The sequence below is a fragment of the Furipterus horrens genome, unplaced genomic scaffold (assembly GCF_987537825.1).
Source record: "Furipterus horrens unplaced genomic scaffold, mFurHor1.1.pri manual_scaffold_4, whole genome shotgun sequence".
Taxonomy (NCBI): Eukaryota; Metazoa; Chordata; class Mammalia; order Chiroptera; family Furipteridae; genus Furipterus; species Furipterus horrens.
Genome location: NW_028327174.1, coordinates 118579963 through 118607284, shown reverse-complemented (window position 1 = coordinate 118607284; position 27322 = coordinate 118579963). Strand labels below are relative to the sequence as shown.

General features: G+C 41.3%; 1 protein-coding gene across 1 annotated transcript; it reads right to left on the bottom strand.

Moving 5' to 3' along the window:
* Window positions 1-5971: 5971 nt before the first annotated feature.
* LOC150012727 (NUT family member 2G-like) lies at window positions 5972-14965 on the bottom strand. The gene is made up of 8 exons (XM_090275179.1): window positions 14866-14965; window positions 12400-12573; window positions 9683-10388; window positions 9194-9322; window positions 8581-8720; window positions 7834-8117; window positions 7329-7445; window positions 5972-6748 (listed from the first exon to the last, which is right to left on the bottom strand). The coding sequence occupies exons 1-8, from the start codon at window positions 14963-14965 to the stop codon at window positions 5972-5974; spliced, it is 2427 nt and encodes an 808-aa protein (XP_090131305.1).
* Window positions 14966-27322: the final 12357 nt, after the last annotated feature.

Genomic DNA, 27322 nt, shown 5'->3' with positions numbered 1-27322 from the left:
AATCAGAACATAGGGAAGGAACAAACAGTCAATCAGTGCAAAAAGAGGAAACAAAAAGTGAGAAAAATGAGGAGAGGCTCAGAAAGTTATGGTACAGCTATAAGCAGGCCAACATCCAAATCATAGGGTTGCCAGAAGGTGAAGAAGAAGAACTAGAAATAGAAAAATTATGTGAAAAAATAATGAAGCAGAACTTCCCGAACTTGGGGAAGGAAATAGACTTACAGGTCCAGGAAGCACAGAGAGTTAAAAAAAAAAAAAAAAAAAAAAGAACTCAGGGAGAATACCACCAAGACACGTTATAATCAAAATGTCAAAAATAAAGAGAAAGAGAAAATCTTAAAAGAAGCAAGAGAGAAGAGAATTATGTACAAAGGAGTCCCAATAAGACTATCAGCTGATTTCTCAAAAGAAACTATGCAGGCAAGAAGGGACTGGAAAGAAATATTCAAAGTAATGAAAAGCAAAAACCTACAACCACGATTACCTTATCCAGCGAAGCTGTCATTTAGAGTAGAAGGGCAGAGGAAGTGTTTCCAGGACAAAGTAAAACTGAAGGAGTTCATCAGATCCATACCACCATTATATGAAATGTTAAATGGATTTTTTTAGGAGAAAGAGGATCAAAACTATGAACATTAAAATGAAAACTGCATCACAACAACCAACAACAGAAGCTAGGGAATCAAAACAAAGGCAAACTAAATAGGCAACTAGAGTGGGAAAATAATTATAGATATGGGGAATGTCTTGGGGGGAGGTCACTGAGGAGGGGGATGGTACAGGAATTAAGAAGCATAGTAGGAGGGAGTGGAGTAGATAGGAAGATGTTGAGAAAAACTATATGTACAAATGCACAACCAATGGGCATGGACTAAGGAGGGAGACAACTGGAGGGAGGGGGGTCATTGGGTGTAGGGGGACAAAGGGAAGAGAAATTGGGACAACTGTAACAGCATAATCAATAAAGCATATTTTTGTTTAAAAGACTTAAATGTAAGCTGTGACACCATAAAAAATCTAGAGGAAGACAAAGGCAGTAAAATTTCAGATACGCCACACAGCAATATTTTCATTGATATATCTCTTAGGGCAGGGGAAATACAGGAAAGAATAAACTAACGAGACTACATCAAACTAAAAGTTTCTGCCCAGTGAAAGAAAGCATCAGCAAGATGAAAAGGAAACCAACCACATGGGAAAACATATTTTCAAATGATACGTCATACAAGGGTTTGGTGTCTAATATATGTAAAGAACTTACACAACTTAATACCAGGAAGACAGACAATCCAATTTAAAAATGGGCAAGGAACCTGAACAAACAGTTATCCAAGGAGAACATGCAGAGGGTCCATAGACATATGAAAGGGTGCTCAACCTCAGAAGCCACCAGAGGGATACAAATTAAAACCACAATGAAATACCACCTGACACTGAGTCAGAATGGCCATCATCAACAAATCAACAAACAGCAAGTGCTGGCGAGGATGTGGAGAAATAGGAACCCTATTGCACTGCTGGTGGGAATGCAGACTGGTGTGGCTACTGTGGAAAACAGTATGGAGTTTCCTCAAAACACTAAAAATAGAACTGCCTCTTGTTCCAATGATTCCCAAAGAATCCTGAAACATCAATTCAAAAGAACCTATGCACCCCTATGTTCATAGCAGCGTTATTTACAATAGCCAAGTGTAGGAAACAGCCTAAGTTCCCATCAGTGGACGAGTGGATCAAAAAACTGTGCTATACAGCTGAAAAAAGGAGATTCTACCTTTCACGACAGCATAAATGGAACTGGAGAGTTTTATGCTTAGTGAAATAAGCCAGGCAACAAAAGACAAATACCATATGATCTGACCTAATACGAGAACCTAATGAATGAAACAAACAAATGAGCAAAACAGAGCCAGAGGCACGGAAACAAGGGAAAGACTGACAGTGACCAGAGGCGAAAGTGACCATAGGGAAGAAGGGGGGAAAGAAGGGGCAGGGTCTAGGAACTAATATAAATAACCCATGGACATGGACAACAGAGCAGGGATTGCCTGTGGGAGAAGGGGAGTTGGGCAGGACATGAGAGAGCAATAGAGGAAACATTGAACAACTGTAATGGAACAACAATTAAATAAATTTTCAAAAAAGATGTGCAATTTTTCAGTTATTAAAACAGTCACAGAGCTGTAAATGACAGCGTAGGGAATATAATCAATAATGTACTAATTATGTATGGTGTTAGATGGGTATGAGATTTGTTGGGGTGATCACTTCATAAGTTATATAAATCTCTAATCACTTTGTTTTAATCTGAAACTGATATAGTGTATGTCAACTGTAACTGAGAAAATTTTTAAAATACTTAAAACAATAAAAAGGTTTATTTTTCATGTTTTTGTCTATAAGATGTATGACTTAAAGTCTTACATTGAAGCCCTTAATTTGTTTTAAATTTAGTCTTGTGTATAATATAAGAAAGTGGTCTAGTTCCATTTTTTGCATGTATCTGTCTAGTTTTCCCAACATTATTTATTAAAGAGGTTGTCTTTAACCCATTGTTTATTCTTGCCTCTTTGTCATAGATTAGTGGACCATATAAGTGTGGCTTTATTTATGGTTTCTTTATTCTGTTGCATTGATCTATGTGTCTGTTTTTATATAATACCAGTCATCTTGTTTTTATTGCTATGGTCTTGTAATATAGTTAGATATCAGGGAGGGTGATACCATCAACTTTATTCTTCTTTCTCAAGATTTCTGTGGCTATTCAGTCAGAATTATTTGTTCTAGATCTCTGAAAAATGACATTTGTATTATGATGAGAATTGCATTGATTCTATAGATTGCTTTGGATAGTATGGATATTTTAAATGTTAATTCTTCCTACCCATGAGCACAATATATGCTTCCATTTCCTTGTGTATTCTTCAATTTCTTTCTTTAGTGTCTTAAAATTTTCAAGTATAGGTCTTTTACCTCCTTGATTAAACTTATTTGTAGGTATTTTGTTTTTTTTGATGCAATTGTAAATTGAATTAAATTTCTTTTTCTGATTGATTGTTATTGGTATATAAAAACTCAATTTTCTGAATATTAATTTTGCATCCTGCTAATTTATTCAATTCATTGATAAGTTCTAATAGTTTTTTTTGGTGGAATCTTTGTATTCTCTATATAAAGTATGTTATCAACAAATGATGAGTTTTACTTCTTCCTTTCCAATTTGCATGTTTTTATTTATTTTGTATTGTATGATTACTGTGGCTAGAACTTCCAATAGTACAATATGTTGAATAAAAGTGGTGAAAGTGGACATCCTTATCTTGTTCCTAATCTTATGAAAAATGCTTTTAGCTTTTCTTAACTGAATAGGATAATAACTGTGGGGTTTTTTATATGTGGCCTTCATTATGTTGAGCCATATTCTTTCTATTCTTACTTTACTGAGAGTTTTCTTTTACCATAAACTGATGTTGGATTTTGTCAAATGCTTTTTCTGTATCTGTGATATGATTATATGATTTCTAGTCTTCATTTTGTTTATGTCATGTATCATTTAATTGATGTGCAGATATTGGACCAACCTTGCACCCCAGGAATAAATCTTAATCATAGTGTATGATCTTTTAAATGAGTTGCTGAATTTGGTTTGCTAATATTTTGTTGAAGATTTTGCATCTATGTTTATCAGAGATATTGATCTATGATTTTCCTTTTTAAGTGTCTTTGTTTGGTTTTAGAATCAGGGAATGATGGCCTCATAGAATGAGCTTGGGAGCCTTCCCTTCTCTTGAATTTTTTGGAACATTCAGTTCAGGATTTTGTTCTTTGGAAGTTTTTTCATTACTACTTTAATTTCTTTAGTAGTTATGGATCTGTTTAGATTTTCTGTTTCTTCCTGACACAGCCTTGAAAGAGCATATGTTCCTAGTAATTTACCTATTTCTTCCAAATTGTACAATATGTTGGCACATAATTGTTTGTAACATTTTCTTATAATCCTTATGTTTCTGTGGTGTCAATTGTCACTTCTCTTCTTTAATTTCTGATTTTATTTATTTGGGATATCTCTCTTTTTTTCTTGAAGAATCTAGTTAAAGGTTTATCAGTTTTGTTTATCTTTTCAAAGATTTCATTGCCCTTTTCTGTTGTTATTTTTTTAGATTTATTTCCACTCTGATCTTTATTAGTTCCTTTCTTCTACTCATTTTGGGCTTTTTAGTTCTTCTTTCCTAGTTCCTTTAAGTGTAAAGTTAGATTGTTTATTGAGATTTTTCTTGTTTCTTAAGGTAGGCCTGTATTGCTATGAATTTTCCTCTTAGAACTGTTTTGGCTGTGTCTTACAGATTTTTTTTTTTATCCTGTGTTTTCTTTTTTTATTTGCATCAAGGTATCTTTTTCTTTTTCCTCGATATAGTTGTTAATCTATTTATTGTTTACTAGTGTATTATCTAGCCTTCCTGTGTTTGTGTATTTTTCAGTTTTCTTATTTGTAATGGATTTCTAGTTTAATATCATTGTGATTAAAGAAAATGCTTGGTAGAAATTTAATGTTAAATTTATTGATACTAATTTTGTGGCTTAACGTGTGGTCTAACTTGGAAAAATGTTGCATATACACTAGAAAAGGATGCACAGTCTGCTGCTTTGAGATTAAATGCTCTAACATATGATTTAAATCCATCTAGTCTAGTGTGTCATTTAAGGCCATTGTTTCCTTGTTGATTTTTTGTCTGGAAAATCTATCCACTGATGTCAATGGTGTGTTAAATTTCCCTACAATAACTGTATTACTGCTGATCTTTCCCTTTATGTCTGTCAATGTTTTCTTTATATATTTAGGTGCTCCTGCATTGGGTTTATAACTGTTTACAAGGGTCATATCCTTTTGTTAGGTCGATTCTTTTATCCTCATGAAGTATCTTCCTTTATCTCTTGTTACAGTCTTTTGAAAGTCTATTTTGTCTGATATAGATTTTGATACATCAGATTTTTTTCTTTTTATTTGCATGAAATACCCCTTTTCACCCCTTTACTCTCAGGCTGTGTGTGCCTTTCAATCTAAAGTGTTTCTCTTGTTTTCTTATCTATTCATTTACCCTTGTCTTTTGATTGGATCATTTAAACCATTTACATTTAAAGTAATTATTAATAGGTATGTAGTTATTGCCATTTTGTAATTATATTTATGATTTTTTATCTTATTTTATCCTTTTAACATTTCTTGTAATACAGGTTTGGTGGTGATGAATTTTTAAGGTTTTCCTTGCCTGGGAAGTTTTTTTTAAGTCTCTCCTTTGATTCTAAATGATAGTCTTGCTGGGTAGAGTAGCCTTGGTAGAACTGAGAATTTTCAAGCATTATTATCTCACTGCTTCCAGGAGGGAGAGAGAAGCTTTCTAAAGAAAAGAGATGGCTCCAGTTATTCTATAAACTGGTTAATGGTCCAGAGTGCTGAATGTCTCAAAAGAAGCTTCCCATCCCTAGGGTTCAGAGTACTAATAAAAATAGGAGACCTCAGGAAGCCTTTCACCCAATTTGGTCTTGGGAATAGGAGTGACAGAATAGGTCCCTGGAGATTAGAGATCTGTGTGTTCTCAGGAGAAGTTAACAAGGGTCCCTGTCAATCTGGACAGAGGAACTAGACGTTTATCTGTGGATCCACATTGCCAGTGATCTCTCACAACTTTTCTTCCTGTCAAGTGTCCTCTCCAAGGAGCAGCACAGACCTGAGTATGGAGACAGCAGCCACCAGAGCATTTTCAAACAAAACCATCTTTATTCATAATTCACAGACAATGCCCCAGAGGGGCTGCTCTTACCCCACAGACCTACCCCCACCCTAATGATTCTGCCCTCCCTCCCTGCTTCCCATGTAAGTAGAATAGTCAGGATTAGCCTTAAGATGAGGAGCCCCTGGTTCCTCTGGGGGATAGCTGGGATAGACCCCCACAGCTCCCTACTTGCTGCAGTGTCACTTACTACTCCTCTCTATGACAGACTGGTCACACTTTCTCTTTTGAGGCTGTGAAGAGCAAACCATCCCTAGAGGTAACACTCGTTTCCCAGAGACTCTGAGGTTGGCTCCTGGGAGGGAGTTCTTCTCAGCATGGGCTGGGCCCCCACCCAGAACATGCTTCCCAGACTTGGAAGCTGCAGGGGCAACTTGGCTGAGGCCTGGTGTCTGAAAGAACTGGGACTGGGAAAATCCCTGGGGTCCCCAACCCCCAGGGCAGGCAAGGCCTGAGGCAGGGCCAGGACTCAGAGAGAGCCGAGAGGGCAGCAAGTTCTCAGGAGAGGCCCAGAGGAAGGCCAGGCTGGGGAGGTTCTCCTCATTCTCTCTGGGACTGTCCACCGGCCCATGAGTCTCTCTAATAGGAGAGCTCTCTCTGGGAATGGAGGCATCCTTGGGTTCCATTACAGAGTAAGTATGCTTGTGACCCTGGGGAACAGAGTAGGGGGGGCATTGAGCCTGGACTGGTGGGTACTCCTGTTGTTCTGAAGAGACAGCAGAGGCTTTGGGTCTGGACAGGTGGACGTCTGCTTGACCATGCCTTTGACAGTCCTTGAACTCAGTATCTGGTGGGCAGGCTTTGTCATTGACCCCCAGCTGGGGGCAGTGGTCATACCTCTGGGCATCTTGGCTGGCCTCAGACTCAGAAGGGCCTGAGTCCAACGGGGGTGCACAGTGACTTGGAGGTGGCTGCACACCTTCTTCCCTCTTTGAGGCCAGGAGTCGCTTCTCTGCCAGCTGGCAGAAAGAAGGGCACAGTGACTGGCTCCGCACAAGCCGATAAGAGGAGGAGTGTGAGTGATGGGACAATGGAATTGTGCGGGAATGCAAGGGGTGACACCATGACTTGAATACAAGTCATACATGTGGATCTCCTGCCGTCTTACTGTGCCATATTCCCAGCTTTGTGTCCTTCCCTCCTCTTCAGGGATCCCCATCCTCTCCTTCCTAATCACCCTCTTCTGTCTATAGTTCTTGCCTTCTTGTCATCCTGCCCTGAACCAAGCCCAGAGGTAGTCCCTCAGGATGCCATGCCTATAGGCAGAGATAGGCTGACAGAGTCATGTGCATCCCAGTTCTGGGCTGCTGCCTCCCTTGGTTTACCTGAGTGCTACCTCCCATGACTCACCTGGAGTCCCCCCATCTCTGATCTCCCTAGAGTCCCTCCCTCCCTCCCTCTCTGACTCACCCAGGGCCTCTCCCTCTACTGTTCTACCTGGGGTCCCTCTCTCCTTTAACTCACCTGGGGTCCCTTCTCCCCATGACTCATCTGGAGGACCCCTCCATCTTTTTTAGATCCCTCTGTCCCCTGGCTCACCTTGGCAGGAGTGAGTCCTTCTTCCTTCTCCAACTCTTCAGTTAGGGCCAAGAAATCCAGCTGTGCTCCTGGGGAAATCAATTGTGCCAGGAATTGGGGGTGAATGATTGCCTCCACCTAGGACAGAAGGAAGAGGCTGTGAGCACCCTTAGCAGGGAGTAAACTGTGAGTCAGCAGGACCTGGGGGAAAAGTAGAAAAGCAGAGACCCACCGTATCCTCAGGCACAAGATGGACATTTTACATGGTCATGGTCATCAGCTACACATACATACATGAACACACATGCCTAAAACCACAAGGGCACACCCATATATGGAAACAGCACCCACCATACATACCACATGCACACAATGTGAACACATTCACAGACACACACCCAAGCACACACCCAGCTCAGGAACAAAGAACAGAACTTAATCCCATTGGCCTGGGCAGAAACCAGATCTGGGTGCTAGAGTGCCACCCTCTGGAATCTTGTAGACTCTGGAGCTTCAACCAACCCACCTTGGTGACAAAGTCTTTCTGGGAACAAAGCTTGTCAATGTAACTCAGGAGATCCAAGTCCGGGTAGGTCCCATCCTCTTCTTGCTGCGACCCCTTTCTGTCCTCTTCTAATTCTCCACCTGGCTGCCCCATGGCTGAGTGGGCTGGCCCCAGCAGCTCATCCATGATGTCCATGTACTCTTTCACGGCCTCAGGGGGGATCTCATTGGGTGCCTCAGTCTCCAGGGACTGCTGGTGTCTGTGGTCCTGCTGGGCCCTGGGTATGTCCTTACTGGGAATGGCCACTGGGGCAGAAAGGGAAGAGGAGGGAGCATGAGAGGCTAAAGTTTCAACCTCCTGAGCATGCAATGCTGAGGGCAGTGTTCGAGGGGCATTAACAAGCGTGCAGCCAGGTAAGGACCACCTGAAGCTGTGTGACCAAATGAGGTTGAGAGAAGAGGGAAACATTCAAGAGCATTCATGTGTGAAGACGTGTGGAGCACCTGATTCTCCAAGGCTCCTTTACCACCAGCCTACTTCTTAGCAGACTTTATATTAGGTCCTCTGACAGGGAGTTGAGAGAGTTATGAAAATTGACCAGTCCAGACCCTGTGGTGACAAGGGCTGGCTAAGGCCCTGGCTCTCATGGGTGTTTTAGTTGAAAGACAAAAACCCCTTTAAAGCAAAAGGAAAAATGTGGAGACTGTGTCCTGCCCTAGGCCCCTGTTGCCTTTGGCCAGGGGCTGCTATGGGAACATGCTGCCATACCTGGCTGTGGGTCCATCACTGGGGCTGGGAGCCCTTGAGGATCAGGTCTTGGTTGGGCTGAAAAAGGCAGACTCTGTGCCCCCTTCATCAACTGCAACTTCTGAATCTGTATCTCATCCTCCGCCTCAAACTCCATGAACCTGGGTGGGGTGGTGGGATGAGGGTTGGTAAGGGACTCATAGACTGTGCTGAGAAGAAGGCAGTCCGGTGCCCAGAAACGGCAGCAGCTGATGGAGGGATGGAGAGCAAGTGCCTTGCAGCTCTCAGGGCCTCAGCCACTGAGAAGGCAGGAGGCTGGCTGGTGGAGCACACTCCCTGCACAGCACTTCTGGCTGGACTCTGTCTCCCCTGGGCTGGGCACATTCACCCCAGCATGTCCTGAGAGCTTTGTGTCAAGCCAAGGATGGGTTAAGGCCAGAGGAGGGTGGAGCTCCAGGGGGAGATAGGACAGAAGAACCCACACTCTGAAGGTGAGGCTTCCAGAGGGAAGAAGGGTCTCTGGGACGTAGGAACCCTGACAGCAGCCTCTCTGACAAACATCACCACAGTTGGGCCCTCTCCTGCAGTCAGTCCACCCCTCCTACAGAAGTTGGGACCCAGAACCCTGACTTACTTTTCTGCCATCTCATAATAGATCATCCGGTCGTAGTTGCTTTTGTGCTGCCATTCCCGCATGGCCCGCCACATTCCCTCCTCCAGTGTCATGGTGGGCTTCAGGCGGTACAGGGACCGGAGCACTGGGCTGTAATACCTCAGGGTCAGTCTTGGTCTACAGCCTGGCTTCCACCTGCCTGGCCCATACAGCTCTATGGAGCACATGTTCTTACCTCCCACCCAGCATGACTGAGTGCCAGCAGGTGAGGCAGGAGGCATCTGTGTGTGCAAAGACAAGCCTTCCCAGCTCCTGTTGTCACTTCACATTCACACCGGTCCATGAACTTGGACTTGAGGTTGACCACCCACTCTCACTCTATAGCCGGGACACCACCCTCAGATCTTCCTTCCAGTACCCCAGAATAAGCCTGGCTACATGTGCATCCCATGTTCCTCTGTTATGTGAGAGCTCCAGGTGAGCCCCCAGTGCCCCTGCCAGAGCACTCACATGAGAAAGCAGGAAAGAGCTTCTGCATCAGGACTCTGGGGAAGGTGCCTCCAGGCCAGCGGCTTGAATCTTTGCCAACATCGGAAGTTTTTGTACACACTGTGGGGGTTACAGGAGTCATCTGACGAGGCCTTGGACTGGGCGGTGGCTAGGCTGCCCTCCCTGGATGCCCCATGTGGCCTTGGCCCAGGATTCACTGAGGGGATGATGGGGGCCAGCTGGGCAACTAGTCCTGGAGCTTGGGGAGGAAGGCCGGGACACCAGCCTCCCTGGCTGGCCCGGGTGCCCATAAAAACAGAGGCAGGCATAGTCGTCTCTACTACAGAAGCTTCCAAGAATATGGGTGCAGGACATGCAGCTCCTCCACAGAGGGCCCCAGGAGCACTCCTGTTGAGGGGGGTCTGAGTCAGAACAATGGTCTGAGTCTGGCAGGGCTGTGGTTGCCCTTCTGGCTGAACCTGAACAACAATATTGCAGGCCCCAGTCCCAATGGGACCATGACCAGCATTCCCTGTCACCAGAGGTGTCCTGGGCAAAGCCAGCAGCACCAGAGGATGGTCAGGAGGGAATGATGGGATCGTGAGGGATGGCAGGTTCTGCTCCCAAGGTGGCTGGTGTGTAGTGGAGGAGGAAAAGGGCAATGCAGTGAAAGAAGTCATGGAGGCACCAGGGTTCAAGGTCACATCTGCTTCCTGCACTGAAGATGCTGTTGAGACAGAGGAAAGGGGTTAATTGAGAAGGAGAATCAGCAAACAGGACTGAGGCACTCTGGGTATCCTATAGACACTGGGGTATTAGAGCTGTGAGTCTCAACAGATGAGAACCATCTGGGTGGGGCTAACTGTAGAGTTTACAAATGCCCTCAAGTCATTGTCATTGACCTCCAGCTGAGAATTATTCTACTGGAGAGCTTGTTCCCTGTCCACCAAGGCTCCTGATCACTGTCTGCTGAGAAGAAATAGCCCCAGCCAGTGCTAACTTGGAGAGCCTCCCTAAGGATTCCCTGGCACCGAACTCTGCCAACCACAGAAGCTGTCTCCCAAGACATGGTGCTGGGCAGAAATCTGCTCTGTGACCTGACCTGACTTGAACAACAACCCTAAGCACATACACTAACAATAGCAACCTTCTCCAGGGTAAGTTCTAGGCACCCATCTCTTCCTCAGTCTTTGTTTTTGTCATAACTCACTGTCTTTCTTTCCTGGATAGCAGATCAATACAAAAACCCTTGAGTAATATCTCTTCACAAGAAGGTATCAGGAACCCTGAAATAACCTCTTCACACATCAGCCTGGCATGCACACGCATGTCAGAATCAACAACAGAAAACAGCTAACATGGTCCAGGTTCTGCCACTGAGGCCCCAGTGCTCAGACTAATGGCCACCCTTAGGATCTCTGTTTTCAGGAAAGGGGTCTGTGAAGTAGGCATTATGTCCCTTATAGTCTGTCATTTCACAAACAGCAATGGCTGCAGAGAGTTAGAAAAGGACTGAGGAATGGAGAGCAATGGGAATGTCAATGGAAGTTTCCGGAATCTTCCATAGTTGCTGTCATGTTAAATGCTCATGGGACTGCAGACTGTGGTTTTTCAACTCCCAGCAATGGAAAGTGAAGACACAGTAAGAACCAGGTGTGATCCAGGTGTCAGTGTGACAAAGTTGTCTGGAACACATTCCTGTTCAGAGGAATTCATGCAGGCACAAGTCCAGGAGAACAAGCTATACACCACGTGCACTGAATTACTCAGAACAGGTGTGCTTGGACACTTATTAATGATACAGAAGATTGTCTTCCTGCTTCTGTGCTACTCTCCTTGCCCCCTTTAAAACTAAATCCGCCTTCATAGATGTTACCCAGGAAAACCAACCATGGTCCACATCTGTCTTCTGTTTGCAACTCAGTGACATAGACTACGAACAAACCCCTAATCTCAAAGGCAGGGCAGAGGGTGTACTGTGAGATGCATGATAAGAGGAAGCAGGTCTGAAGAACTGAATTGCTACAGAGGGGAAACAATTTAGGGTAAGTCGGGAACTGAGCTCCATCTTGGTGAAAGTTATCCAGCTGCCCTGCCTGTGTGGAAACCAAAAGAACAAGCAGCTCCCTGGGCCGAGAAGTGAGCCTTGGGCTGAGAAGTGAGCCCTGGGCTGGAAGGAGTGGAGAAGTTCTGGGCTGTGGCAGTTGGAGTACCTTGTAGACTTGACGACAGACAGCGCCACTGGACAATGTTCTGGCTAAGACCATCCCTTCTCACTGCCCCCATTATCTCTAGTATTGTCAGTTCAAATCCCTTAGAAAAATACTGCGGGGCAAGCTTCAGGTGCCTGAAGAATGGGCCACAGGACTAGGCTTTCCTGTGACCCTCCCTGTGCCACCACCATGACACAGTCCAGTACTGTGCACACACATGTATCAAAGTGGCTTGTCTTCCCCTTAAAAGAATCCACGTGCCTTCTGCCATCCTTTCTCCACACCCAGGCATTTCCCTTGAGTCATCTTGATCCACCTCTCAAGAGCTCTACTGTCCAGTGCTGTCGCCAATTTCCATTGGCTCCCAGCCTCCTGAGGTGACAGGTCCTTGGAGGTCTAGTGCTCTTCCCTTCCTCTATTCTAGACCAAACTATGTTTACCCAGTGGAAGTGTCACATTTTTATCCCAAGCTTTGATGGACAGCTCAGTTTCTAAGAAATACCCTACTCCAATCTATAGGCTTACCTCCTACTGAAGTCATCCCTGCAGGCTCAGGAACTGACCACCGCTGCCTAGTGGCCTCCATAATGAGAAAATTCAAGTCCAGTACAAGAGCGAACTGCTCCAACAGATGCTCAGCATCCAGTGAAGGAGAGAAGATTTTGAATGTAAACAGCAGAATGTAGGAGTCCGGACATTCTGTAGTGGGGGAGGGGCAGAGGGCAGGTGGGCCTGGGTGGGTGGGTGTGGGGAGACAGTCCATAGAGGGCATTGTGGGGTAAGCAAGAACCAGAATTTCCTTTCAATTTTAAGTGGCAACACAATTGGTATGTGCCTCTTCAGGCAATTTATGCATTTTTTTTTTTTTAATTCACAGTACAAAGATTTTATTTGATGTGCCTTTTATCCCATTTCTTGATCCATCAACCTAGTTTTGGGCTCCTCAGCCTGCTTCCACATATTAATGGGGCTTAACATCCTAAGGTCCTGATTTTACTAGGTGTTAAAATTTTACTACAAATAAGATGGACGTGCACACTTTAAGGCAAAATCCACCATGTTTAACCCCTATTCACAAGAACCTGCATTAACCTAAGTCCTAGCTTGCCAGTCTGATCATGGAAGCCCTGCTTATTGGCTTCCAAATTTCCTGGTAGCACTCCTTAAAACTTTGCTCAATTCTTATTTTAATATTGTGCACAAATATCTGTTTATCAATGTCAAAATGATATGAACAAGCATTTGTGTTTTGTGAGGGGATAATTGTTTAAAAAATTGATCAAGGGAGATAAGGGTTGACAACTTTGGAGGACTGCAACAAAATCTCTTGGGAGTCAATCTTTACTTTGTGCTGTCAGAGTAGAATTCCTACTGATAGTAGGGTGCTGAGGAAGAGAAGAGAGGTTTAGGAGGACTCTTCTACACTGTCAACATCATTAAAAACAACTCCCATTGGCACTTAAGAAGTTTCTTGCCACCTGCAAGGAAAAATTGACTCAAAAGAAGATGAAGTGAGAACAATTCAAGCAAAATTATGGTAGACTTCATTTCCAAAACTACTGTGGGGATTGAAAAAATAAACAACTTGAAGATATTTCTCAGGACTTGAGCCTTTTTTCATGGAAGTAACTAGCATTAAGTAATTTTCTACTAATAACTTAATATTAGAGGTATGGTGAAGCAAAATATTGTACTCAGTCACTCATTCAAGAAAGACAGGCTTTCTTGTTGATTCCCCCACCTTGTCCAGTCAATGAGCCAATTATTTACAATATTCTCACTCATGTCTCTGATAGGATTTGAATGAGTCTTCTTGGGGCCAGTGATATAAAAATTGCACTGGGGAAAATTATCTGGTTCTAAGACTATATTCATTTTTGTACTGCATCAAGGTCCTAGGCACTAGAAGCAGATATAATCAAATTAACTAAAATGTAATCTGGGAGGACTGGTTATGGACAGGAGTAGTGAAAAGTGCTTTGGGCCCTGATCTTTGAGTAGTCCCACAGGAAGGTCAGGGGAGGGCATTTAGTGAAGAGAAAAGACATCTTTGGGTATGGATCCAGGCTTCAGAAGACAACTGATCCCCCCCCCCCCCCAATCATGTAACATTGGAGGAATGGCGAGATACCGTGTTTGTATCTTGTGTAGTTTTCAGTCTGTACACTTGGAGAAGTTTAGTGTTGTTGGATGTGAGTGGTCTTCAGAGTTATCCTGTGGAGTGAGAAATGCTTTACTCTTACAAATGACCGGAAAGAGGACCCGATGATCTCATTTTCTTTGGAAAGTATTACAAACTGAAGTCAGTAAGCTGATTTGCTATTATATATATTGTTTTATTGCCAACTGAAATTCTGCAATGTAATGCAAAAAAGGAGGGAGGGAAGGGTGAAATTGTTCCCATTCTACCTAGCTATGTCAACGGGAACTGGCCGAGATAGTCATGTCTTGATCAATGTTATAATAACAACCTTGCAATGGAAACATCTGCAAATCAACATTTATTGAAAAACTTCCACGTACTAAATAAATACAGTAAGAAAAGTATTCTAGCACAGTAAATACGTTTGGAGAAACTCTAGGAATGGAGATGGGTCAAAGTATCTCTCGGAGCGTTTCCCATGTGTAAATTTGCCAGAATTATTTAATAGAACATCCAGACTTGCTAGGAAAAAAGACCCATTATTTTTAGAAACCACGGAAATGTGGTCCAAATGGCATGGAGGAACTTGCCCCAATTTGAGGATACATGCTTTAGGTAGACCTCCTAAAACTCTTTCAGGAGGGTGGTAGCTAAGTGCATGGATTGAACGTTTGCAGTTTTAAAATCGTAAGTGCTCATCTCACAGGGTGCTGGTTTAAGGGAGGGAGGGCCACAGAGGTTCCCCAGGAGGACGACCTGCCCAAGAAGCTTCACAGGGAACCCCTACCCTCTATTTTTTTTCCTCTTCTGCAGTCACAGCTTGGTCGGCTTCTCGGGGTGCCTCTCACCAACAGCTCGAGCAGGCTTGAGCACGCCCACTGGGGGCGGGGCTCTGTCCCGCAACGGACCCGGCGTCTGTTGCAGCGGTTGGCTCTGGAAGGCACGCATGCGCTAACGGCTGTCCACGCTGTGCACGGGGCCTGGCGTGGCGGCCTCGGGAGTCCGTTATGTGGGAGGGGCTCTTCACCCCCGAGCTGTCATAGCTCTTCACTGTTTTAAACACTGTGTGCTATTAGTTTCCAGGTCCCCATATAGCTCACTTCCGGAGGTGTCCCTACCAGGGAATCCGCACACTGTCAGCTGGTTGTAAGGAGGGTGGGTGCTCAGTGATTGCAGGCCTGAAGTGGGGTCTCATAATGCATGTAAGCTGCTCAACTCTGAGCGTCATTCTGTGTCTCCTGCATTATGATCTGGGGGTTGAGGAACGTTCTTCCAAATTTGAAAATCGTTCTCCCATTCAGCAAGAAGTAGCTCAAGTTAACGAGGTGAGTGGTTTTGCTGAATTTGATAATAGTTGATGAAATGTGCTGTCAAATCCTGGAATTGCAAGCACAGTTGGGATTTGTGCGTATTTAATTGGTTGGTGGGAATCTGATAGGTGCATTCAAATGCCTGGGTTGGTTTTGTCTGTGGAAATTGTGATTAAAAGGAAGTCATGCTGTGTTTTTGTGAGAGTGTGCAGGATTGTGTGTTGTATTTGGAGGGTGTTGAGCTGTATTGCATGGTGGTTAGGTGTTTGTAATTTGGTGTTTCGGGGGATATTTACTCCCCCACACCCTTGAATTTGGAGATTTCACTAATGGCTGATTTGGAAGAATTAACTGCATATGCAAGAAGTGCTTGCTCATTAGTTTGGGTGTGTGATCTTTTTGTTTTGTGTTTGGGGACTGTGGAAGGGTCATTGTGCATTCAGGGCATGTTGTATGGTTATGTGTATTTCTTTTTGTGATTTTTCAGCAGCTATCTATGCCTGTTTCAGTGTGTAGAGAGCAAGTCTGTGACTATTTGATAGGACTGGTGGATGTTGCATATGCAGGTGTGATGTGGTGTTTGTATAATTTGATGTGGTGTTCGTTTGCTTCTGTATTCTGTAAGACAAAATAGCCATGCAGAGCAGAACTTTCACAGGGGTTTTATTTATTGATGTGACAGTCAGCAGCTAAAAAATGTTGGGGCTTCCTGGACAGGTCAGGTGGCCAAGTGTTCTCCCAAACAAACTCCCTAAGAATCAGCTGGGCAGCTAAAGGTGTTGCTGGCCCCTCTAGGGTATGGCTGGTTGGCAAGGACACACTGCACACGGCGTCCAGGTGGGGAAAGTGTAAGAGCCTTGTGTACCTGGGAACACAAGCTGTATCGCTAGTTCTCAACAAACCTATCTCCATGGAAACCTCAATCCTTAGGTATGGGAAGGACTTTAAGGGTCAGTGAAGTGGCAGGGATGGAGGTGGGTAGTTGGCTGAGACCTGGGGAGAGTGGTGAGTGTTACTCTGATGAGATATATGTCTCTGATATTCCCGAACTGTTTAGACATGCTCTCTTTTCTTTTCTGAAGGCTTAGGGTGCTTTTAGCACTAAGGTGATGCTTATCTCAGCTTCATTTTTCGCTAATAGGATGATCTGACCCTCTTTTCTGTATTCTGTGTTGATGTGCAAACCTACCAGAGGGAACCACATGATCAGTGTAGTGGCCAGATGACCCCACATCTGCCTCCTGCCTCCCTTAGTCTCTCCCAACAATTTCTGGGCCTTCCTTCCTTATGATGAGTCTCCTTCTGGTCTTTTCTCTCCCTTGGTGAATCCTCCTGGCAACAGAATATGCCACCTCACTTGCCTGAATGCCCCAATAAGTACTTCTCTTGGTACAAGGGTATTCCTGATGGTTTTCACTATCCCCTTCATAACCTATCCCCAATAAAATGACACTGTGTTGTACTAACTATATTGTGTGGTGTTGGCAGAATGGAGTTCTACCTGCTTTTATATTTTAAAACATTTTGTATTTTAAATAAAAATGCAGTAAACTGTGCATAAAAGGTAAAATTGTTTTGAATTTATTTATTTTATTTGGTTTGATTTTGAAATGGGAAGTCACAGACACTGGGTTTTAGGGGGTAGAAACAAGAGTATCTTGGTATCTTGGTATCTTGAATCAACACTGAAAATCTCCTACCAGATAAAATGAATGGAAATTGCTGTAATGGGTGAGGCTGGACAGAGCTGATTGTCCTGGAGCCAATATTATTTTGAAGTGTATGTCATGGAACATACCCTACCTTTCCCCCAATTCTCCGTGGACAGAAGGAATCCTCTGCTCCTTTTTTTCTCTAAATAATTAATTTTTTTTTCAATTATAGTTGACATACAATATTATATTAGTTTCTGGTGTACAACATGGTGATTAGACACTTATGTAATCCATATCACCATATGTAGTTCTTACAATATTAGTGACTGTACTTATTATGCTGTACTTTATATTCCTGTAACTGTTTTGATAACTGGCAACTTGAACTTCTTACTCTCCTCTTTCATTCATCCTCTCAACCCGCCTCCCATCTGGCAACCATCAAAATGTTCTCTGTATCTATGAGTTTGTTTCCATTTTGTTTGTTTATTTTGTTTTTTAGATTCCACATATAACTGAAATCATATGGTATTTGAATTTTTCTGTCTGACTTATTTCACTTAGCATAATGCTCTCTAGGACCACTCATGTATTCATGTTGTCACAAATGGCATGATTTCATTCTTTTTATTTTTATTTTTGGCTGAGTATATTAATATTCCACTGTGTAAAGTATCACATCTTCTCTATCCACCTGTCTGTTGATGGACACTTACATTGCTTCCATATCTTGGCAATGGTAAATGATGCTGCAGCGAACATAGGTATGTGTTTTCAAATTAGTATTTTGGGTTTCTTTGGATTAAATACCCAGAAGTGGAATTTCTGGGTTCTTCTAGTTCTGTTGGTATAGCTTTTGTTTTAAAGTGTATTTTGCCTGATATAAATGTTGCTATCCTAACTCCTTTAAAAATTCCATTTGTAGGAAATATCTTCATCCTTACCTTTACTTTCAGTTTGTGTGTGTCTTTTGATCTCAGGTGGATCTCTTGTAGGGAGCATATGTATGGATTTGGTTTTCTTATCAATTCAGCCACCCTGTTTTTAAATTGAGCATTTAATTCATTTACATTTAAAGTAATTTTGACAGGTGTGCAGTCATTGACACATTATTGTTCATGTTATGTTCCTTTTTTAAATTATTTTTAGAGCATTATGCTTTATTATTTTTAATTTAATTTTATTGTTTTTCTATTAGAGTTCTCCCATTTATCCCCCATTGCTCCCCCAGTACCCAGCCCACCCCTTCTCCCACAGTCATTCCCCACCCTGTTGTCCATGTCCATTGGTTATTTATACTAGTTCCTTTACTAAACCCTTGTTCTACTTACCCCCCTCCCTGATAACTGTTACTCTGTTCCTTGTTCAATTTTGTTCATTTGTTTGTGTTATTCATTAGTCTCCTGTATCAGATGGTATCATATGGTATTTTTATTTCATTGCCTGGCTTATTTCGTTAAGTATAATTCTCTATAGTTCCATCCATGTTGTCACAAATGGCAGGAGTTCCTTCTTTCTCTCTGCTGCATAGTATTCCATTGTGTAAATGTACCACCGTTTTTTGATCCACTCATCTACAGATGGGCACTTAGGCTGTTTCCAGCACTTGGCTATTATTGTAAACAGCACTACTATGAACATAGGGGTGTATAGGTTTTTTTGAATTGGTGTTTCAGGCTTTTTCGGATATAATTCTAGCAATGAAATTGCTGGTTCAAAAGGCTGTTCCATTTTTAGCTTTTTGAGGAAATTCCATACTGTTTTCCATAGTGGCTGCACCTGTCTGCATTCCCACCCACAGTGCAGTAGGGTTCCCTTTTCTCCACATCCTCGCCAGCACTTGTTGTTTGTTGATTTGTTGATGATGGTCATTCTGACTGGTGTAAGGTAGTATCTCATTGTGGTTTTTATTTGCATCTGTCTGATGGCTAGTGATGTTGAGCATTCTTTCATATGCCTGCAGACCCTCTGTATATCCTCTTTGGAGAAGTCTTTGTTCAGATTCTTTCCCCATTTTATAATTGGGCTGTTTGTCTTCTTGGTGTTGAGACGTGTAAGTTCTTTATATGCCTTGGAGATCAATCCCTTGTCTGAGGTATCATTAGCAAATATGTTTTCCCATATGGGGTTCCCTTTTTGTCTTGCTGATATTTTCTTTTGCTGAACAGAATCTCTTTAGTTTGATGTAGTCCCACTTGTTTATTCTTTCCTTTATTTCCCTTGACTTAGGAGATGTATTGGGGAAAATATTGCTACATGGGATATCTGAAATTGTCCTGCCTATGTTTCCTCTAGAATGTTTATGGTGTCACGTCTTACATTTAAGTCTTTGATCCATGTTGAGTGTATTCTGGTATGTGGTGTAAGTTGGTGGTCTAGTTTCATTTTCTCGGCACGTCTCTGTCCAGTTCTCCCTGCACCATTTTTTGAAGAGGCTCTTCTCACTCCATTTTATGTTTCTTCCCCCTTTGTCAAATACTAGTTAACCATATAGACCTGAGTTTATTTCTGGCCTCTCTGTTCTATTCCATTTATCTATATGTCTGTTCTTATGACAGTACTGGGCTGTTATAATTACAGTGGCCTTGTAGTATAGTTTGATAACAGGTATTGTGACTCTTCCAACTTCATACTTCTTTCTCAAGATTGCTTTGGTTATTTGGAGTCTTTTTTGGTCTCTATAAATTTTTGAAAATTGGTTATAGGTTTGTGAAATATTTTGTTGGCATTTTTATATCGATTGCATTAAATCTGTAAATTGCCTTGGTTAGTATGGACATTTTAATAATGTTGATTCTTCCCATTTATGAACATGGTATGTGCTTTCATGTATTTGTATCTTCCTTAATTTCTTTCTTCAGTGTTATGTAGTTTTCTCAGTACAGATCTTTTACCTCCTTGGTTAAGTTTATTCCTAGGTACTTTATTTTTCTTGTTGCTATATAAAATGGGATTTTTTTTCTAGTTTCTATCTCTGATATTTTATTGTTGGTGTACAGTAACGTCTTTGATTTCTGAAAATTGACTTTGTACCATGCCATTTTGCCAAATTTACTGATTAGGTCAAGTAGTGTTTTGTGGAGTCTGTAGGGTTTTCTATGTACATTATCATGTCATCTGCAAATAGTGACAGTTATACTTTCTCTTTTCCAATTTGGATGCCTTTTATTTCTCTTTCTTGTCTGATGCAGTGGCTAGAACTTCCAAGACTATGTTGAATAGGAGTGGAGAGAGTGGACATCCTTGTCTTATTCTTGATCTTACGGGAAATGCTTTCAGGTTTTGCCCATTGAGTATGATGTTGGCTGCAGGTTTCTTGTATATGGCCTTTATTATGTTGAGTATGCTCCCGCTATTCCCATTTTGCTCGATGTTGTACTTTATCAAATGCTTTTTTGGCATCTATTGATATGATCATGTGATTTTTGTCTTTCATTATGTTTATGTGGTGTATTGTGTTTATCAATTTTCAAATATTAAGCCATCCTTACATTCCTGGGATGAATTCCACTTGATCATTGTGTATGATCTTTTTAATGTGTTGCTGGATCTGGTTTGCCAATATTTTGTTGAGGATTTTAGCATCTATGTTCATCAATGATATTGGCCTGTAGTGGTGTTGTTGTTGTTGTTGTTGTTGTTATTGTTGTCTTGACCTGGTTTTGGAATTACAGTAATATTGGCTTCATATAAAGAGTTTGGGAGTCTTCCCTCTTCTTGGATTTTTTGCAGTAGTTAGAGAAAGATAGCAGTTAGTTCTTTCCTAAATGTTTTGTAAAATTTACATATGAAGCCATCCGGTCCAGGGCTTTTGTGTGCTGGGAGTTTTTTGATTACTGCTTCAATTTCACTAGTTGTTATCAGTCTATTCAGGCTTTCTGCTGCTTCTTGATTCAGTTTTGGAAGATATTATGTTTTCAGAAATTTGTCCATTGCATCTAGGTAGTCAAATTTCTTGTCATATAGTTGTTCATAGAGATTTCTTACAATAATTTGTATTTCTGTGATATTGGTAGTGATTTCTCCTCTTTCATTTCTAATTTTGTTTATTTGGATCCTCTCTTTTTTTTCTTAATGGGCCTGGTTAAAGGCTTGTCGATTTTTTTTTCTTTTCAAAGAACCAGCTTCTGGTTTTAATGATCTTTTGAATTGTTTGTTTAGTCTCTATGTCATTTAATCCTGCTCTGATCTTGAATTATTTCCTTCCTTCTACTTGCTGTGGGTTTTGTTTCTTGTGCCTGTAGTTCATGTAGCTGTAGGATTAGTTTTTTTATTTGAGATTCTTCTATCCTTTTTAAGTAGGCCCGTATTGCTATGAACTTTCCTCTGAAGACTGCTTTCAATGCATCCTATAGATTTTGGCCTGTTGTATGTTCATTATCATTTGTTTTCAGAAACTTTTTGATTTTTCCCTTGATTTCATTGTTAACCCATTCATTATTTAATACATGTTATTCATTCTCCATGACTTTGAATGTTTTTGAGTTTTTTCCTTGAGGTTGATTTCCAATTTTAAGCCATTGTGATCTGAGAAGATGTTTGATATAATTTTAATTTTCTTGCATTTGTTGAGGCTTGTTTTCTGTCCTGCCATGTGTTCTATCTTTGAAAATGTTCCATGTGCACTTCAAAAGAATGTATATTTTTGCTTCTTTGGAGTGAAAGGTTCTGTATATATCAACTAAGTCCATTTGAGCTACAGTGTTGTTCAATGTCTCAATATCCTTGGTGTTTCTTTGCTTTGAATATCTGTCCATTGTTGGCAGTGCGGTGTTAAAATTCCCTCCTATGAATGTGTTGCTTTCAATGTCTTTCTTGAAGTCCTCCAATATTTTTTTATATATTTGGGTGCTCCTATGTTGGTTGCATATGTTTACAAGAGTTACATCTTCTTGATGGATTGTTCCTTTAAGGATTATGAAATGTCATTGTTTGTCTCTTTTTATGACCTTTGCTGTGAGATCTGTTTTATCTGATATAAGTATTGCTACCCCAGCTTTTTTTTTTTCCCATGTCCATTTGCTTGAAATATTTTTTTCCATCCCTTCACTTTCAGTCTGTGTAGACTTTTGTTCTGAGGTGGGTCTCTCATAGACAGTATATATGTTGGTCATGCTTTCTAGAAAATCCATTCAGCTACCCTATTTTTTTTGATTGGAGCATTTAATTCATTTACATTTAAGGTATTATTGATTGGTACTTATTTATTGTTATTTTTCCCCTTTGTACCTGTGTTCCTCTCTGTCTCTCTCTGTTTTTTCATCTTCTTATAGCAGATCCTTTAGCATCTCTTGTAATGCTGGTTTGGTGGGGATGTATTCTTTTAGCCTTCTCTTGTTTGGGAAACTTCCTATATCACATTCCGTTTGAGTGAGAGCCTTGCTGGGAGTGTAGTCTGGTGGTAGGCCTTTGTTTTTCATTGCTCGAAATTTTTTTTGCCATTCCCTTCTGGCTTGTAGTGTTTCTGCTGAGAAATCTGATGATAGCCTTATCGGAGCTCCCTTGTATGTTACTAGCTGTTTTTCTCTTGCTGCTTTTAGGATTCTCTCTTTTTCTTTGAGTTTTGCCATTTTAATTATGATGTGTCTTGGAGTGGGCCTGATTGGGTTCATCTTCATTAGGATCCTCTGTCCTTCCTGGACTTGCCTCAGTGATGCTCTTATCAATTTAGAGAAATTTTCTGTCATTACTTTTTCAAACATGTTTTCTATCCCTTGCACCTCTTCTTCTACTGCTGATATTCCTATGATACGGATATTATTACATTTCATGTTGTCCTGCAGCTCTCTTAAGCTGTCTTCATTCTTTTTCAGCCTTTTTTCATTTTGTTGCAATGTCTAGGAATTGTTTTTCACGCTGTCCTCCAGCTTGCTGATCCAATGTTTCACTTCCTCTAGCCTGCTTTTGATTCCTTCTACTGTGTTCCTCAATTCAGAAATTGTATTTTTCATTTCCTCCTGGCTTTTATTGATAGCTTCTATGTCTCTTTTCATGCTATTGTAATTCTCAGTAAGTTTCTTGTAGATTCCCTGGAGTTCTTTATAGTTTTTTTGAGTTCACTGAGCTCATCGAGCTTCCATATAATCCATATTTGAATTCCATGTTGGATAGTTTGCTTACCTCTATTTTATTTAGCACTCTTTCTGGGGATTCCCCCTTTCCTTTCTATGGGAGGGTATTTCTCTGTCTCCCCCCTTTTTTTTTTGACTCTTCTTGTTTGTTTCTGCTTCTTAGATTGATATGCAGTTTCTAGATTGGCCCCTGGTGGTGTCAGATTGTGTACCAGTCTGGGCCTGGGTAGCCTATTGGAGACTTCCAGAGATCTACTGTCTTTGTGTGTCTCCTTTAATTGTTAATCTATTCAATCTGTGGCCAGCCCTCAGGCTTAAGCACCAAGGATGGGGCAGATTAATTCTTGAGGGCAGGGCTATTGCTTCCCCTCAAGCTGATGCCACTTGGAGGGCAGTAGTCTGCCTGAAGTATGGGGAATGAGTCAGCTCTGGGTCTCAGTTGGCTGCTCCCTCAGTTCTCTCTTCAAAGCCCCCACCCCAAACTCTCATTCAATGTCTCTAGTCTTCTCTGCCTTCCCTCTGCTTGAGTCCAGGGTAAGTTGGTGCCAATATACTTTTGAATGTGATCTCTTTAAGAGCTCTAAGTCTCCAGCTGTTTCTTTCATGCCAGCAAAAAAAGCCAAAAACAAAAACAAAAACAAAAAACAAACACCCCCCCCCAAAAAAAACCCTGAGGCTTTTCACTTTTGAAAGCTGTTTGCTATCTTACTTTCTGCTCTGTTGCTGTAGGCTGGGAGGCTCAACTGGGGGTTTAGACCCTGCCCTTCTCAGGGGGAACCCCCGGCTGCAGAGCTGTTTCTCAGTCCCTTCAGCTGCCACCCATGGGAGCCCAGCCAGCCCTTTTGCGTCTCTGCACTGTCTACCAGTCGTGTTATGAAGCAGCCTTTTCTATCTGTCCATAGTTATAAGTCTTTTCTCCAGCTCAGATAACATCTGTTTTTCAAAACATTAACAACCACCTTCTACCAACAGAAATCTCAAACTGAAAATTGAATATCATTGCATGAGTAGAACCTATAATGTGAATAGAAATATCAAAGTAGTTATAACCATTTCTTTTCTTTTTTTTCAAAATGGAAATATAGGAGTTCTGCTTCTGGATAGAAAGGCATAATTTGTAGCGGACCGATGTTCTTGCTAAGAAACATTGAAAAAAATCCAGGTAAAATATAAGTTTGCTGAAATGCTCTGGAGAGTCATAACGCACCTCAAGGGAACTGTATTTCAAGGGCCGAAGTCTTGGAGAAAAGCAACATGCAGTGAAGTGAGGCAATTTTTCTCACACTACTTGTTACCCTGGAGCACCTTCCAATTTTTAGTGTGGAGCAAGAGGCCGAGAAGCCATCAAAGCCAAGAAGTTTCAGAGACTGGGGCTCAAGCATGGGACATCAGGACTGCTGGACAGTGGTGATTTGCAGAGGGAGTGATGGGGAAGGAGGAGTATGGGGAAGTGACAAAATTCTTGAACTGATGAGCTGAGAGGGAAGAAGACTAAGATAAATAGCAGGAAATGCTGAAAAGTGAAACATATCTGAGTATGCAGCAGGGGTGTTAAGGGTATAAATTCACTGCATCTGCTACTCTATAGTCAGAGACCTATATGACATCTCCACAGGAGTTTGCTTCCTAGTACAAACTTTGTGCAATTGTAACCCCGCTTCATCTTCCTCCAAGTGTCCCAGCTATAGGTATTCTCTAAGCAAATCCTGTCAGTCTGTTTGTCTGAAAGTCCAGTATCATGCATTATTTTTTTTTCCCTCTAAGAACATCCACCTGATTACCACCACCACCACCACCCGCCCCCGTAACTGAAAGAAAAATGGATCGCAGGTCATTTTTTAAACTCCTTTCTTCTTGGTATTTAGGGGGAAAACCCAAAACCAGACTATTCGAGTTCTAAACCTCACTATATGAATTTGAGTATTTATCTGTGCTATGTCTGAAGAAAAATCAGAGTGATAGTAGTGCTTAGGTGGTTTGCATGTTATGAGCATTAAGAATTTTACTATGCCTGGCACACTGCAAGCACTCATGATGTTTATTGTCATTCTAATTGGCTTTATGAATTAATAAAAATAATAAGTAGGACTGGCATAAGAGAGCTTTGCAAAAACACAAATGATTCTTGGTAAGACTATAAATGGAAGGCTCATTGGCTTTAGGGAGTCAAAATATGGCCAGAATGTGAACCCTCTTAGAATGGCCCTTCACAGATGTAAACTATATGTGGTCAGAAAACTCTTTATTCAGAAAAGTGTTCTGTAAGCCCCAACCAGATGCACAAAGGCAGGTGGCTGGTCTTGGAGTATATCATCCCAAGGCCATCAGAGCTTTGATGTGATTTTGGCTTCACTGCCAACTTGTCTGGGGTCATCAGCTGGCAGGAAGTTCTAGCTGTGACCATGGCTCTTCTTGGCACCCATTACACCTCTGTACTAACAGCTTTCACACTAAGCAAACCATTTCGGTGCTTAAGTTCATGCTTTTATGAGCCCAACCATTTGGATGCATGTCAACATCCAGTTGGCTAAAACAAAAATGTGTGGACATTTTGAAGAATCAGTGTAGTCTCAAAGATTGATTGAGTGGAAGACAATTAGGAGCATCTCTACTATAGCTGTTTCATTTCTTTTTCAATTGACCCTCGAACTACCCAGATATGAACCCCAAGGTTCACTTACATGCAGATTATTTTCAACACTTTCTCTCTCTTATGATTTTCTTAATAATATTATCTTTCCTCTACTTACTTTATTGTAAGAATGCAGTATGTAAACATGTAACATAAGAATATGTGTTAATTCTCTGTTTATGTTTTAGGTAAGGCTTCTGGTAGTGTATTAGTAAAGTTTTTTTCAGGAGTTAGAAGTTATATATGGATTTTTCGACTGCTTAGAGTCAACACCAGTAACCCCAGTGTTGTGCAAGGGTCAGCTGTACAAATATAACATGATTGTTGTAAAATAAAATAAAATAATAAAGAAAAACATAAAGAAGTCAAAATCACCTTTAATTCTACCACCCAGTGGATATGCTCTTTGAAAATATAACTCATTTTGGTTTATAATTGTATTTGGAACTAGAGGGTTCCCCCCCCAAATCATGGCAGATAAATGAATGAAATGTGACCCCAAATCACATAGAGACTTTATTTATTTATAAGTTTTCATTGAACTTATTGGGGTGACATTAATTAATAAAATTATATAGGTTTTATGTGTATAATTCCATAATACGTCATCTGTATCACATTGTATGTTCACCACCCCAAGTCGAGTCTTCTTCCATCATCATTTATCCCCCCTTTACCCTCTCCTACCTGCCCCCATTCCTCTTTACCTCTGGTAATCACCATACTGTTGTCTATGAATTTACTTTTCTTAATCCCTTCACCTTTTCCACCCGGCTCCTCAGACCCCTCCCCTATGATATTTGTCAGTATGTTCTCTATATCTGAGTCTGTTTTTATGTTTTTTATTAGTTTTTTTTTTTTATTCACTAGATGACACATATGAATGAAATCATATGGTATTTGTCTTTCTCTGATTGGCTTATTTGACAGAATAATAGTCTTCAGGTCCATCCATGCTGTTGTAAAAGGTAAGATTTCTTTCTTTTTTTACTGCTGAGTAGTATTTCATTGTATAAATGTACCACCAATTTTTAAAATCTTCTCATCTACTGATGAACACTTGGGCTACTTCCAAATCTTGGCTATTGTAAATAATGCTTCAATGAACATAGGAGTGCATATATTCTTTTGAATTAGTGTTTTGTTTTTCTTTGAATATGTCCCCAGAAGTGGAAACGCTGGATCATAAGGCATTTCCATTTCTAAATTTTTGAGCTAACTCTATACTGCTTTCCACAGTGGCTGCACCAACTTGCAAACCTACCAGTAGTGCATGGTGGTTCCCTTTTCTTCACATCCTCACCAACATGTGTCCTAATTTATTGAGAATAGCTATTCTGACAGGTGTGAGGTGATATCTTGTTGTAGTTTTAATTTGCATTTCTCTGATGATTAGTGATGTTGACCATCCTTTCATATGTCTATTGGCCATCTGTCTATCTTCTTTGGAAAAGTGTCTATTCAGGTCTTCTACCCATTTTTAATTGGACTGTTTGTATTTTTTGTGTTGTATGAGTTCATTAGAAATTATGGATATTAATTCCTTGTGGAATGTATCATTGACAAGTATCTTCTTCCATTCAGTAGGTTATATTTTTGTTTTGTTTATGGTTTCCTTTGCTGTGTAAAATCTTTTT

Coding starts and splice junctions, on each gene's coding strand:
- LOC150012727 (XM_090275179.1), bottom strand. CDS start 14,965: ATGCGTGCCTTCCAGAGCCAACCGCTGCAACAGACGCCGGGTCCGTTG. Junction 8,721..9,193: donor TATTATGAGATGGCAGAAAA/GTAAGTCAGGGT, acceptor CACCCCACCCAG/GTTCATGGAGTTTGAGGCGG. Junction 8,118..8,580: donor AGTGATGGACCCACAGCCAG/GTATGGCAGCAT, acceptor TTTCTGCCCCAG/TGGCCATTCCCAGTAAGGAC.